The sequence below is a fragment of the Centropristis striata genome, chromosome 6 (genome assembly GCF_030273125.1).
Source record: "Centropristis striata isolate RG_2023a ecotype Rhode Island chromosome 6, C.striata_1.0, whole genome shotgun sequence".
Taxonomy (NCBI): Eukaryota; Metazoa; Chordata; class Actinopteri; order Perciformes; family Serranidae; genus Centropristis; species Centropristis striata.
Genome location: NC_081522.1, coordinates 1,840,963 through 1,855,050, shown reverse-complemented (window position 1 = coordinate 1,855,050; position 14,088 = coordinate 1,840,963). Strand labels below are relative to the sequence as shown.

The following is a 14,088-nucleotide window of genomic DNA, read 5'->3' as shown; positions in this document are numbered from 1 at the left end:
TTGAGTAGAAATAATTTGCTGACAGCTTTGTCCCCCCAATTTCACAAATCCCACCTGCGCCCCTGTATGTAAACTACATCCATAGGCCCCCCATATATATATATATATATATATTAAAGATGCTTTTACGCCTGCTTGTCATGTGGTCAAGCACCTATCCAAGCTCTAATTTTTAACGCAAGTTATAAATAAAATTATCATGATTCCACAAACACATCAGACGTTTCCCCTCATGTTTAATGAAGCTTTTATTTGTACAATAGCATAAGATACAAAGAGTCAGATCACATATCATACAGTAAATACACATGTACTACCTTGTCCAAAAGGAAGTCCTGCTGAAGACATTAAAGCTGGGACTAGATGATGAAGACAGCAGGAAACCACTCACCATCCACACTGAGACACCACACTACTCTTTATTCCTACAGTATGTTTCATATGAGCCAGCAGTAAGTTTGCAGTTATGGCAGATGTATTCACTAAGCAGCCTTTAATCCTACTTGATACTTCATACTTGATTGATAGTACTAGCACAATAGCTGACAGAGGTATGAGTGTTAGCGTTACGATCCACAGCGACAGTCTGATATGAGCCGTCTGCAGCTCACTGACGGCTGCTAAAGAGACGTTCCTGCTCACTGCAGCCCAGCGAGTTATGAGGACTGAGCTGCCTGAGGCTCCTCACCTCCGCCTCAAACACCTCGGCGCTCTGGCAACAGTCGCAGGCAATAACTCTGTGCCAGGCAGCAGTGTTTAGACCAGGATGCATTGGTTCCTTTAAGATCTCAAACAGCTGCTGAAACTCCTGCTGCAGAAACCTACGCTGCAAGAATGTCTAAAAACAAGATAAAAACAGTAAATCTGAGGGGAATGATCTTGCTGCATGTACAGATAATTTACCTTGACAAGATTTCTTCAATTAAGATTGTTAAATCTAGAAATAAGCATGTTGTATGCTTAAAATAAGAAATTAACTCTTAAAACAAGATAACTCGGTGCCAAGCGCCAGTGTTTAGACCAGGATGCATCGGTTCCTTTAAGATCTCAAACAGCTGCTGAAAGTCCTGTCCCTGCTGCAGAAACCTACGCTGCAGGAAAGGTGTTTCGTCTAAAAAACCAGATAAAAACAGTAAATCTGAGGGAAATGATCTTGCTGCATGCATGGACAGATAATTTACCTTGACAAGATTTCTTCAATTAACCCATTGAGGCCTGAAAAACCGCTGGGCGATTTTAAAATAAGCCTCTAATTTTCTGGAAATTCTGGAAAAATTCTGGGGAAAAAAGTGTGAACTCTTCTACTAAATAATAGATTTTTCAGCCTCTGTAGCAGATAGAAATGAAATTCAAAAAGTATTTGAGAGCTTATACAAAATACTACAAAACGACGTAAACGCTTTCCAGGCTTCAATGGGTTAAGATCATTTAATCTAGAAATAAGCATGTTGAACGCTTAAAATAAGAAATTAACTCTTAAAACAAGATGAATTAAAGCTGCAAGCAGCGATGAACTGACAATTATGTGTGTGAGTGTTGGATAATTTCTCGTTTTAAGAGTTAATTTCTTATTTTAAGCGCTCAACATGCTTATTTCTACAACAATCTTAATTTAAGAAATGTTGTCAAGTGAAATTATCTGTCCCTGCAGCAAGATCACTTCCCTCAGATTTACTGTTTTTAAACACACCTTTTTTGCAGTGTGTGAATAGCAAACTCAAAAAGTGTTGTGTTTTTTTTAGGTTAACTAGGACAGATAATTTACCTTGACAAGATTTCTTCAATTAAGATGATTAAATCTAGAAATAAGCATGTTGAACGCTTAAAATAAGAAACAAACTCTTAAAACAAGATGAATTAAAGTTGCAAGCAGCAATGAACTGGCCCGAGCAGAGTGACCTGCAAATTATTTGTTTCTTATCAAGATAAAAAAAACTTTAGATTTAGAAGTGTCAGATAATTTATCTTGTTTTAAGAGTTAATTTCTCATTTTTGAGCCTCAGATTAAGTGTTTTTAGACATCTTTTTTGCAGTGTACTCTCCCTCCCCTTTAGAAGGACATCAAGCTGCAGCCATAGCAACCATAGCGACTGGAAAGACGTTTCTTGAGAGATGTGAATGGTATTTAAGTCATTTTCCAGCCATGTGTGCTGTGATTTCTCTGGCACAGATTCTCTTTTGTTACAGCTGGAGACGCTGCCTGCCTCGACTGTTTTTCCCTGCCAGGCAACTGAAAAATGATCCAATTTTCTGATTTTGTGTTAATTCTAGCTCAGTTATGAGATGATGATTAATATGTTAGAGTAATAAAGCCTGAAGTACTACAGCTAGAAAAAACCCAAACCAATTAACCATTATAAAAAAGCAATCTACTCTGGCATTTTGGTAAAAACAGCGTTTTGCTAAGAGAAGATCTTCTCTGTGTGGTACATTTGAAGCCTGCATTAGCATATTACTGTTCCCAGCCTCCATGCTAAGCTATGCTCATGGTCTCCTTGCTATATTTATCACACACATGTGCATTAGTGGTATGAATCTTCTCATGTTACTCTTTGTCCCCAAAATGTCAAACTAGTTCTTCTAATGTAGATGCATGTAAGGGACTGAGCTGCGAGACAGACCCTCTGATGTAAAAACCTCAATATTCATTAATGTGAGCCGAACAGGTGTGCTTTCACACTCATTCTGTTTAATTATCCAATAAAAAAAATAATTGAATGAGCTTAATTTGCTTCCTTTTCCATGGAAATTGTGGTAAACTCCGTTTCGTTCTGCTGCTTTGTGGAGTCGTCCGAGGCTCAATAACACTTTCAGCAAACTGGCTGTTTGTGGTTTTGCTGAAATGTGCCTCAGATCAGCAAGGTGTAAAAATATCCTGCATGGGAAAAGAACCTGGACAGCAAAGTAGAACAAAGAGTATTTAGCTGTGGGGATATGTTGGGAGTCTGCCCTGGAATAAAGGAAAGGAAAGGAAAGGAAAGAAAGAAGGAAGGAGGGAAGAGAAGGAAGGAAGGAAGGAAGGAAGGAAGGAAGGGAAGGGGAGGGAGGGAAGGGAGGGAGGGAGGGAGGGAGGGAGGGAGGGAAGGGAGGGAGGAAGGAAGGAAGGAAGGAAGGGAGGGAGGAAGGGAGGGAGGGAGGGAGGAAGGAAGGGAGGAAGGAAGGGAAGGAAGGAAGGAAGGAAGGGGAGGAAGGAAGGAAGGAAGGAAGGGGAGGAAGGAAGGAAGGAGGGAGGGAAGGGAAGGAAGGAAGGAAGGAGGGAAGGGAGGAAGGAAGGGAGGAAGGAAGGGAGGAAGGAAGGAAGGGAGGAAGGAAGGAAGGAAGGAAGGAGGGAAGGAAGGAGGGAAGGGAAGGGAAGGGAGGGAATGAGGGAGGAAGGAAGGGAGGGAGGGAAGGAAGGAGGGAAGGGAGGAAGGGAGGGGAGGGAATGAGGGAGGAAGGAAGGGGAGGGAGGAAGGAAGGGAGGGGAGGAAGGAAGGAAGGGAGGGAGGAAGGAAGGAAGGAAATAGACAATGCTTAAAAGGAAACCAGTCCACCTCTAGTTGTGACAGGAACAAGCAGGTTTCTGCCAGAGGACTGAACCAAACATTCAGATTTCACCTGAGAAACCTCGCTGCTCCCAGGTCATGTGACCATGTGACTGTCACCATCAAGGACCACGTTTCCCAGAATGCTCTGAACCGAAGCTGCTCTTTAGTTCTGGACTGATGCTCCTGACACAGACCACAAAACTGCTGCTCCAGAATGGTGTTTCGGGTCAGTGTCAGGAGAAAAGACCTACTTTTGGGCTGGAAATGCTACAGGGAACACTCTCAGATCTGTGTCACGGACTGTAAAACCTCCAGTCTAATTTAAGCTCTCGCAGCAGAGGGGGGATCACCCTGCTTCCCTTTCTGTCCCGTCACAACGTTCTGCTCTACAGCTGGAGGGATCAAGGATGCTGATAACGCTGCTGGAACAGAGTCGCGCCTTGTTTGGGGGCAAAGTCGACTAGTACGAACTTTCTACCCACAGCACGCTGCGACAATGTGCCAGGAATGTGTTATTCTGCTAGCAGAGAGCCACGGTATCTCCAACACATATTCATTCTGGAGCTGGAAGGAGCATCTTGGGAAACAAACATCAATCATACAGGACCACAGAAGCTGACAACTCCAAGAAAACACGAACCACGAAAGCAGCAGAACACTGATACGCCCAAACATTTAGACGCTTTGTCTCATTTGCCGTGTAGCTGAAAACAGATACAGAGAGAACTTAGTGGGCTTGAATCCAGCAAACGAGCCTCTCTGTATGCCATTCTTTACTCTATGTTATGAAGAAAAGCCATGAATGTCTCAAAAGTATTCATTTACGTTCAAGCTAATATAAATTCAGAGCAAGTCACATCAACACTTCACATCCTCTCCTTTAACCTGCAGCCATTCTTAGAAAACAATGTCAGTGCACAAAGAAGTAAAAAGTGAAGAACAGGAGGCACCCCAGCAGAAGGCAGAGTATGTTTTAATGTGTGTGTGTGTGTGTGTGTGTGTGTGTGTGTGTGTGTGTGTGTGTGCAGCTCAGAAGGCACAGCTCTCAGCCAAAAGATGTGGAGTGTGTGTGAGACAAAAAAAAAGAAAAAAAATGCAAAGGTAGCAGGTGTGTGTTGCCCGTGGAGCAGCTGTAGGCAGCAGGACAAGGCACAAAAGCATGAGTGTGTGTGTGTGTGTGTGTGTGTGTGTGTGTGTGAGACAGAGAAAGGAGAGAAAACATAAACAACATGTCCAGATTCAGCAGCAGAGGCTCTTAAAGTGAACCCGTCGCTATAAAATCTGGTGATGTGCAAAGCAGGATAGAATGACTGACAGCAGGTAAAGAACAACAGTAAAACATGAGCGTAGCATGTGGTTACACAATAAAACACCAATAGAAATGATATCAGCATGGAGGCACAGTTCCTCACATCACCTGCTGGGGGCAGCACGCCCCCCCGACCCTCCTCACTGTCAGCAGGAGCAATGGTTCAACTACATGTTCTAAAAAACACTTACGGAGCTTCATAATGCCTCGTGGTTACATCCCTTCACCTGTGATCACACACACACAGGTGTTATTACACAGGTGATGTGGCGTCTGACACACACGGTTCCTACACAGCTTTTTTTTTTAGCAATCTTTCTTTCTCACCATTTCTGGAGGTGGCAGATAAGTTGTTGGGGTCTTTTTTTTAGCTCGCTTTACATTATGAGTCACTATAATAATACACCAACTGCGTCTGCAGAAAAAAAATGTTCTTGGTTGTAACTATTCTGTCCTACAAAGTCTAACTGCAGTAACTACACAAAGAGTTAAACTGAGAAAAACTGCTTTAAAGTTTTTAACTGGTCAGCCACATGTGTTATAGGTAGGTTGGTGCTATTCTACATGTGTTGATGATGTCATTTTTATGCTCAACCCTTCAAATGAAGTTACTGCAGTCTGGTCTTGCATAGCTGTAAAAGGATCTAATAGTCATGCAGAAACAGAGTTCAGTAACTTCAGATTTTATATTTTGTTTTCAATGAATACACAATTTCAAATTCACTTTGTTATAAGTGTATTTAAAAAAAATGTAAACAACTATATTCAAAGATTTGTGTACTTTAGACTTAATATGATAAAGTAATGTATTTTAGTCTTAATATAATTTTATCTCACCTTTTTAATTCATCACTATCTAGATAATAATTTCCCTATCAAATAAACTTATAATTTGTATTATTCTTGTCTTCACTATTCAACAAAATAAAAATAATAATAATTTAAAAAATAAAATAAAATAAAAAATAATAATTAAAAAAAAAAAAAAAAAAAAAAAAAAAAATATATATATATATATATATTTGTTAAGAGGCTGTTGCAAGTGCAATTACTGCTGCCTGCTTTGGTTTTGAGTTGGATTTTGTAGTATCTAAATCTTTGTCACAAGTTAAAACAGACATCAAGGAGTTCATTTTTTGTTATAACTCAATTTCGTCCAAAAATGTAGCTACTGCAGTTAGACTTTGTAGGGTAGTATAGTTTTATTATAGTAGTAAAGGGTTTTATTGAATGCCCCGAATGGGGATAAAATTATTAAAGTGTGTGGCTCTTCTACACAAATGTTTTTGGACCAAACTGATTAAACTGTAATAGTGAAACCAGTCATTTGGTTTAAGGTTATGATGCTTTAAAAATGTATCCACCGTTTCACAGCCACAGCGTTAGCAACAGAGAAGGCTGCAGCAGAGCACAAGTACACACTGCAAAAAAGACAACTTGTGTTTTTTGGCCTAAAACAGTGATTTAATTTAAACATTTTTTAACTCGTAACCAGATTTTGTTATAAGTGTATATAAAAGTGTTTAACAACTGTATTGAAAGATTTTTGTATTTTAGACTTAATTTCAAAAAGAAATTGTAGATTTTTATTTTAATTAATCACTATCTAGATAGTTTCACTATTAAATAAACGTATTTCTATTATTCTTGTCTTCACTATTCAACACCATGAAGAAATACAAGGCTACACTGTACACTGCAAAAAAAGAAAAGTTGGGTGAACTCAAAATTTCAAGGCAACAAACTTCGATAAAATTTTAAGTTGGACAATTAAACTAAATATTTTAAGTTTTGTTTTTGAGTTTGCTCAACTCTGAATTTCTCTGGCCCGATTGTAACGCTGCTATGAAATGTCAGCTAATGTTGTGACCACAATTTTGAGTTAGCATTGATACGCTAATGGCTACTCTTGTAGCTGTAACAAGCAGCGCCACTAGCATCAGTTAGCTGCTAGCATCAGTTAGCCACTAGCATCAGTTAGCCGCTAGCTTTCGCTAATGACTGAATTTCACAACAAAGAAATAAGAGTTATCAGAACTATTGTCCCTTGTTGTGAACCCCAACTTAAAGATATAAGTAACAACAACTCACCAACTTGTTTCTGAGCAGACAACTGGCTTCCTTTGTTGTGCTAACTTACATTATTGCCCTAAATGTCAATAATTTATGTTTCCAAGTTTTACCAACTTAAATCACTGTTTTAGGCCAAAAAATACAAGTTGGCTTTTTTGCAGTGTATCACAGTCAAAGCAGACCACAGTAAGTCAACTTAAATAAAGTCTGATTTGGTTTTGAGTTGGATTTTGTAGTCACTGTAATTTGTAAATCATTATTTCTCTAAAATAAAGCAAAACTGAAATCTAAAACTTTCATTTTAAGTTGCAACTCAATTTTGATCAAACATGTAGTTACTGCAGTTCGGCTTTGTAGAGCAGTTTATGCCGTGCTACACCTGTGTTTCCTGTTTCCTGTTTCCTGGCTCCTAGCTCCTCCAGAGTCTCCTTGACTCCTCAAGGTGGATTTAATGATCCTCCACAATGATAATCAGGGAATGATTAATGGGAGAGAGGATTACGAGGAAACATAAGTTAGCATAATGAAAAGCAATCATTGGGATTTTTGAACATTATAATCAAGTGGGATTCATCGATCACCATTCAAGGGTAAGAGCAGAATGAGATGTTGATATGTTTTTCTCTTAACTAGCAAAGAATTAATTGAAAATATAAGAGCGTGTGTGTCTCTTGGAACTCCAACCAGCACTTAGTAGTCTGTCCCAGACACAAACACTCATTTGTTCCTAATTAAGGTCTGCAAAGTGAGTTTTAAAAGCCAGAGCTGTGTCATTAAACCCATCCATGCAGTAGAATTATTACTTATCATGCTTTAAAAGACTAATTCAATCACCGCTTCTCCAGATCTCCCAGACCTGCGTAGGAACCCTGAGTACTCTTCCTTATCAGCCACCAACTGCTTCTTGATTAACGCTTCTTCTTCGTCACGCCATCTTTGGATGGATTCACAGCCTCAGGTCAAAGCAAATCATTTTATTTTCCTCCCTCTCTGTGGAACACATTTCCTGTTTTCTACTGACTCTATACGTCTAGCAGCGCTTCAACGGCTGATATTAGTTTGTGCCTCCTTGTTAAAGATCCAAATAGCCAACAAGGGAGGCTATAAATCTGTATAAGGGCATTACTTGCAGATACCAAATCATGATAAAAAACATTAATGCGCCACCTGGGTGGAGAATAAAATGGGATGTGAGCATAAATCCAGCCGAAGTGTAAACTCAAAGCTAAACAGTACATAAAATAAAACTAACAAATGTAGTCTGCAGTCTGCAGGGGGGATATGCCGTCAACATGAAAATACAAACAGGAAGTGCAGTTTATGCAGTACAGAGGTGAAGTCTAAGGCGTCTGGTGGCTCCGCCCACTCCAGGCAGAGCTGGAGTTTTAATTGGCTGAGCGGGGACCAGGGCTAGTGGTTAATGGAGCCGAGCTGCTGACAGGTTAGAGGATTCTCACATCCAGTGGGGATTTCTTTCAGCCCCTAATACGGGCCCTAATCTGGGGCAAAGTGCTCCTGACAGTCCCTGCTCCTCTGGGATCCATGAGTCAGGTCTGTGAGCGGGAAAACCAACAGAGCGGGGTCCTTCTCTGTCTATCAAAACCAAAGTGGTGAACCCAGTACAGTCCGTGTAGAAGAGTGAGAGTTTTTGCACGTAAAAAGTGAACCGGCGTCTTTTCTTTTCATCCTTAAAAAGAAACGTGTGTCTGACAGGTTCTCCCTTCGTCTGCAGTCCTCGCCTCCCAAATTAAACGCTGACAGACCACATGGGCATGAAACTCCAGTCCAGAAACCAACGTGCCTCCATCCAAACATGAAATCCCAGGAGACAGACTTTTGGCCTCATTAGAGTCTCACACAGTCAAACCGACAGTCTCCCAGAACCCTCCTCCCTCGGTCTGGATGTGAGGACTCTAGCATGGTTGCAGGGGTTTATAAACCAGGTTAGCCGACTCTGCAGAAGCTGAAGCTCATGCTGCTGCTGCAGTGAAGGCAGTGAGTCTTGGTCGTGTTTCCTTCTGTGAGTCTGCTGCAAGGTGTGGAGGCCTTGTGAAGCCTGGTCAGGTCTTAGAGGAGAGTCAAACGATATAAAGTCACAGGAATCACTCATCTTCTTATAACCAACCGTTAAACACAGAGCCAGTGGCCTCGTAGTGTCTTGTGAAGCAGAAAGTGACAATTGAGGTCTGGCCTCATATCGGACGTGAAAGAACAATTCTTTCACAAAGAAGTCATGGTTCAGGATTCTGTCCGAGATGGAAAATGAAGTCTCAACAGCACAATAGCGTCTGATAGCTCCACAGTGTGAGTCTGTCTTGTTTTGCAGGCCAACAGTGCAGTGTCTCCAGCTAAGAAGGGGAAAAACTGTAAGTTTATGCACACTTTGTTCCTGTCAGACATGCCTTGGCTGCAGGACAATAGTCTCTGGATGCTGACGGTGCTGCTTCAGTACGTAGCGTACTATATTTTTGTTAATGGATGAGGTTTAGACCCTCATCCATGGAGAGTCTAGAGGTCAAAGTCCGTATTTGTGGCCATCACGTCTTTATCCCTCCTGAGTGGAAGCTGCGGGTTGAAACAGATCAGTGGTCTTGCACGGTCCATTAGAGGTAAAACATTGATTTACCAGTTAATCAGTCAATCTTAAGGCTCAGCTCCTGAAGAACTATCTTCATGTTCTCTGTTTCTATCAGACCTCCAACATAAGCTAAAGTGAATGGAATAACATTGTTTGGTACCATTTAACGACTGCTCCCGATCTCCTTCTGTAAGCATTTGGTTTGACTTTAAACTGGGAACCCAAACTGGTGCAGGCGAGTGAAAGCAAGAATATCTAACACGTTCTAAGCAGCCTCTATAGTGTCTGTTGCCGTAGCAGCACTGGAACATTAGATACACAGGGTGGTTTGCTGGTTATTTCCCAGGGAATACAGTGATCTTGCCGGCCTTGGCTAGCCGTTGGATGATCTGGGCTTCGTAGTCGGCGTCGTGGACTCCGGTCTTCCTGAACTCTCCGGAGTAGCGGTTCTGCTCCCAGTAGTGGTGCCAGTTCCCCCGGCTGTCTGCCCCGAAACCAAACACATTCACCTAAAGGAGAGTCCAAGAGTGAAAGCAATAGTGTGATTACAAATGTGGACCTCTCCAAGATGAATATCATGTGGACAGAGAGGTATTATAGCCAGGGATAGGGAATAAAATGAAAGATGTTTTTTTTAAATTTAGCACAAGTCAAAAGTTGAGAATACAGCATAAAATAAAGTCAAAATGTTGGATGAAGTTGAACTTTATGATAGAAAAATATAATCAGGGAAGAACGATTTTTGCATTTTGGGAATTAAGTCGAAATGTCAGCTTTCAAAAGTTAAGTTTTAACCTTAAAGGTTATTCTCAACATTTGGACTCAAAATGCCAAATAAAAAGAAATATCTTGTGCCTGGCACTAATACTGAAAGTTCAACATTATTCTGGACACTTTATTCTTGAAACGCAAAAAACAAATAAGTAATTCTTAATTTTCCCATTGTGCCTGTCACTCAAGAAGCATCTCTGTGTGTGTGTGTGTGTGTGTGTGTGTGCGTGTGTGTGTCTAGGTCATATCTCGATGTTCAGCTGTTCTATCTGTTAAGGTGCTACTTCAATGAGTCAACAGTTTAGAATACATTTTCCTGTCTAAATTGATTCTACGATTTATTTTTTTTACTTAAATTGTTTATTTGTTATATGCATTAATTTCAGAGTACACTGAGACATTAAACTGCATCATTTTCACTAAAATTCTGGAAAAAATGGAGTGTTCTAAAACTTTTGACCAGTAGTGTACTTACATGCACGCCCGCCGATAGGGGGGGACAAACGGGTCTGCTGTCCCGGGCCCAGGGTAGGGGGGGGCCCAGAACTGGGCCCTCATTAAATTATGGAATGATTAAAAAAATAAAATGAAATAGGCCTATTTGTGGAAAAAAAATGTAATATGTATTTGAGTTAAAAGCTTTTTATTTATTTTCTTCCTAATTGTCCTTAAACTAGTGGTCAAGAACCCCCCCCACCCCCAACACAAAAATGGTTTGGCCACTGATCAAACTTTGATGTTGCCGTCCGGTAAACACAAGTCCGGTGCTCAGAAACGGAAAGAAAAGAGAAGACGAGAAGAAGAAAATGGAGGCCTTATTTTATGAACAAATATTTTTTAAAAAGGTGGTGACGGTGAAGCTGGGACTAGTAAAGTGAACGTAGAGCAAGGTAAGAAACAGCGCAGCCAATGTTTACAGCCTTGTAACGTAAGCTAACAAGCTCGCTCTAATGTTAACGTCCATTAGCTTGTATGAAAGCCTTTAGATAACACGCTATCTTTGACAGAAACTAAGTTTGGTAGCTCCGTCAGAGAGGATGAGACAGAGAGGAGAGAGATCCAGCAGCTGTCAGGTGACAGAGAGAGAGAGAGAGAGTCATTTATAGTTTATTTATTTAGTCAGTTATTTTCCTGCTAGTGTCAGAATTCCAATACATATGAAGAGTGTATTTATTAACAGCGCATGTGTAGTTTGTTAATCTTAACCATTATTGTCTCTTGTCAAAGAGAGATGTGAGGAGAGGAACAGGAGAGAATGTTTTTGCTTGCAATGTTTTAATTCATATTTAATTTATTTTAAAGAATAAAATAGATACATAAAGCTCATTGCACAAATAGGCTATCTGCAAAAAAGCTTTTTGTAAATCAGGGATATTATACTTGAAAGATGGGAATTAGCCCCTTATTTCAAAATATACACTCATAATCTGCAGGGTAAATAGCTGCACATTTAGTCATGGCTTATAAAGAAAGAGGAGAGGAGAGGAACAACAAGAGAAAAGGAGAGATCTGGGCGCGGGGGGGCCCATCTAAGATAATCTCGTCCTGGGCCCAGGCAAGACTGTCAGCTGGCCTGCTTACATGTAATATAGTATATCAGATAATTGGGTTAATGTTAATGTACTTTAAGTGGGGTATACTGCGTAATGTGCTATCTCACGATTAGCATGCTAACGAATACATACTTCCTACGGGCGCTGCACTAGTAGTTTAAGATTGAGATTAAGATTTTCTTTATTAGTCCCACAAAGGGGAAATTTCAAGAGTTACAGCAGCAAAGTTTAGCAAAAAACAATAAATACTAAACAGCAGTATAAACTAGAAATATAAGGAAATAAACAAGTAAAAAATATAATAATAAGTATTAACAATTAACCCATTGACGCCTGAAACTGTCTGTAAAACCTCTGGGCGATTTTAAAATAAGCCCCTAAAACCTGAAGTTTTTCTGGAAATTCAACAGAAGTGTCAACTCTTCTACTAAATAATAGATTTTTCAGCCTCTGTAGCAGATAGAAATGAAATTCAAAAAGTATTTGAGAGCTTATACCAATACTACAAAATGACGTATCCACTTTCCAGGCTTCAATGGGTTAAAACATTTAAAAAATCAGCATGATGCAAAGATTTACAGCATGTGATCAGGTGAAAGCAGAAAGAGGAGAAAGAAACTGACCTCATCACAGACGTGCAGGGCGAAGAACAGCACCAGCATGCCGGTGGACGGGTAGCGGCCGTGGTGTCGGGTCCAGTGGTCGTGGATGTATTTAAAGAACGCTGGGTTGAAGATCTGGACCTGCAGACAGAGATGCAGAGGAAGGTAAATACTAGAGATGGGACGGAGCGCGTGTCGAGAAATCTGGGAAGTCTTTTATGAAGCTCGTATAGAGCAGCTATTCTCAACCTAGGGGTCCCGACCCCAATTGGGGTCGCGAGATGATTTCTGGGGGTCGCCAAATCATTTTGGAAGTCAGCTCTGTCTCCACTGTGTTAAAGTGTTCATGTGTTTTAGTCTTTTTTGGTAATTTTGTGTCTTTTTTTGGGTAATTTTGTGTCTTTTCTGGTCATTTTGTGTCTTTTTTTGTCATTTTGTGACTTTTTTAAAATCATTTTGTGGTCAATTTGTGTCTTTTTTTTTTGTCATTTTGTGTCTTTTATTGGTCATTTGTGTCTTTTTTTAGGTCAATTTGTGTCTTTTTTTTTGGTAAATTTGTGTCCTTTTTGGGTAATTTTGTGTCTTTTTTAATCATTTTGTGTCTTTTTTTTAATCATTTTGTGGTCAATTTGTGTCTTTTTTTGTTCATTTTGTTTCCTTTTTTGGTCATTTTGTGTGTTTTTTTAGTCATTTTGTGTGTGTTTTTTGTAATTTTGTGTTTTTTTGGTAATTTTGTGGTCAATTTGTCTTTTTTGGTCATTTTGTGGTCATTTTGTGTCTTTTATTGGTAATTTTGTGTCTTTTTTTTTGGTCAATTTCTGTCTTTTTTTAGGTCAATTTGTGTCTTTTTTTGGTAATTTTGTGTCTTTTTTTAATCATTTTGTGGTCATTTTGTTTCTTTTTTTGGTCATTTTGTGTCTTTTTGTGGTCATTTTGTGTCTTTTATTGGTAATTTTGTGTCTTTTTTTTAGGTCAATTTCTGTCTTTTTTTAGGTCAATTTGTGTCTTTTTTTGGTAATTTTGTGTCTTTTTTTAATCATTTTGTGGTCATTTTGTTTCTTTTTTTGGTCATTTTGTTTCTTTTTTGGGTGATCTGAACTGTGTGTGAGATTGTGTTCAGTGAGCGGGGGTCACGGACAACATGCATGTTAAATTGGGGGTCGCGACTCAAAAAGGTTGAGAACTACTGGTATCGAGGCTCGTTTCTTTACGGATGAGTGATGTCATTGATGATGTTTGAAGCCTCGCTGGTTCAGGGAATGGTTTGAGTTTTGGCGTGATGTATAAACATAAAGCGCAATGGATCCCCGCAACATTGAGTCCAATCCAAAAAATATTCTTTCTTAATTAAAATGAATAAAGTCATCATCATCAGCCCAGAATCCATCAGCACAATCACTGTCTAATCTCTGGAAAACACTGCAACAGATTTATTGAAACAACTTTTTTTTTTTTACATGAATAGACTTTTACCATTCCCCATAAATTAATCAAAAACCGATTAAATGAATGAATGAATGAATGAACCACACAAAATCAAATGAAATTGTTCTTGGCAGTGATTCACCATCACAAATAGTTGAAATGACAATAAAGGTTTTGACCAGCAGGGTTTTTTTTGTGCACATGAAACCTCGAGAAATTAACCTTTTTTTTTAACCAATTGGATGAAAAG

General features: G+C 39.7%; 1 protein-coding gene across 1 annotated transcript in view; it reads right to left on the bottom strand.

The window, feature by feature from the left end:
• Positions 1-9,142: 9,142 nt before the first annotated feature.
• The window catches only part of st3gal2 (ST3 beta-galactoside alpha-2,3-sialyltransferase 2), a gene marked incomplete at its 5' end in the record, with an annotated part of 27,156 nt that continues 22,210 nt past the window's right edge, over positions 9,143-14,088 (bottom strand). The window contains 2 exons of the mRNA XM_059334808.1: positions 9,143-9,996; positions 12,435-12,554. Of these exons, the coding sequence (XP_059190791.1) occupies positions 9,823-9,996; positions 12,435-12,554 (294 nt within the window). The remainder of the gene's footprint in view (positions 9,997-12,434; positions 12,555-14,088) is intronic.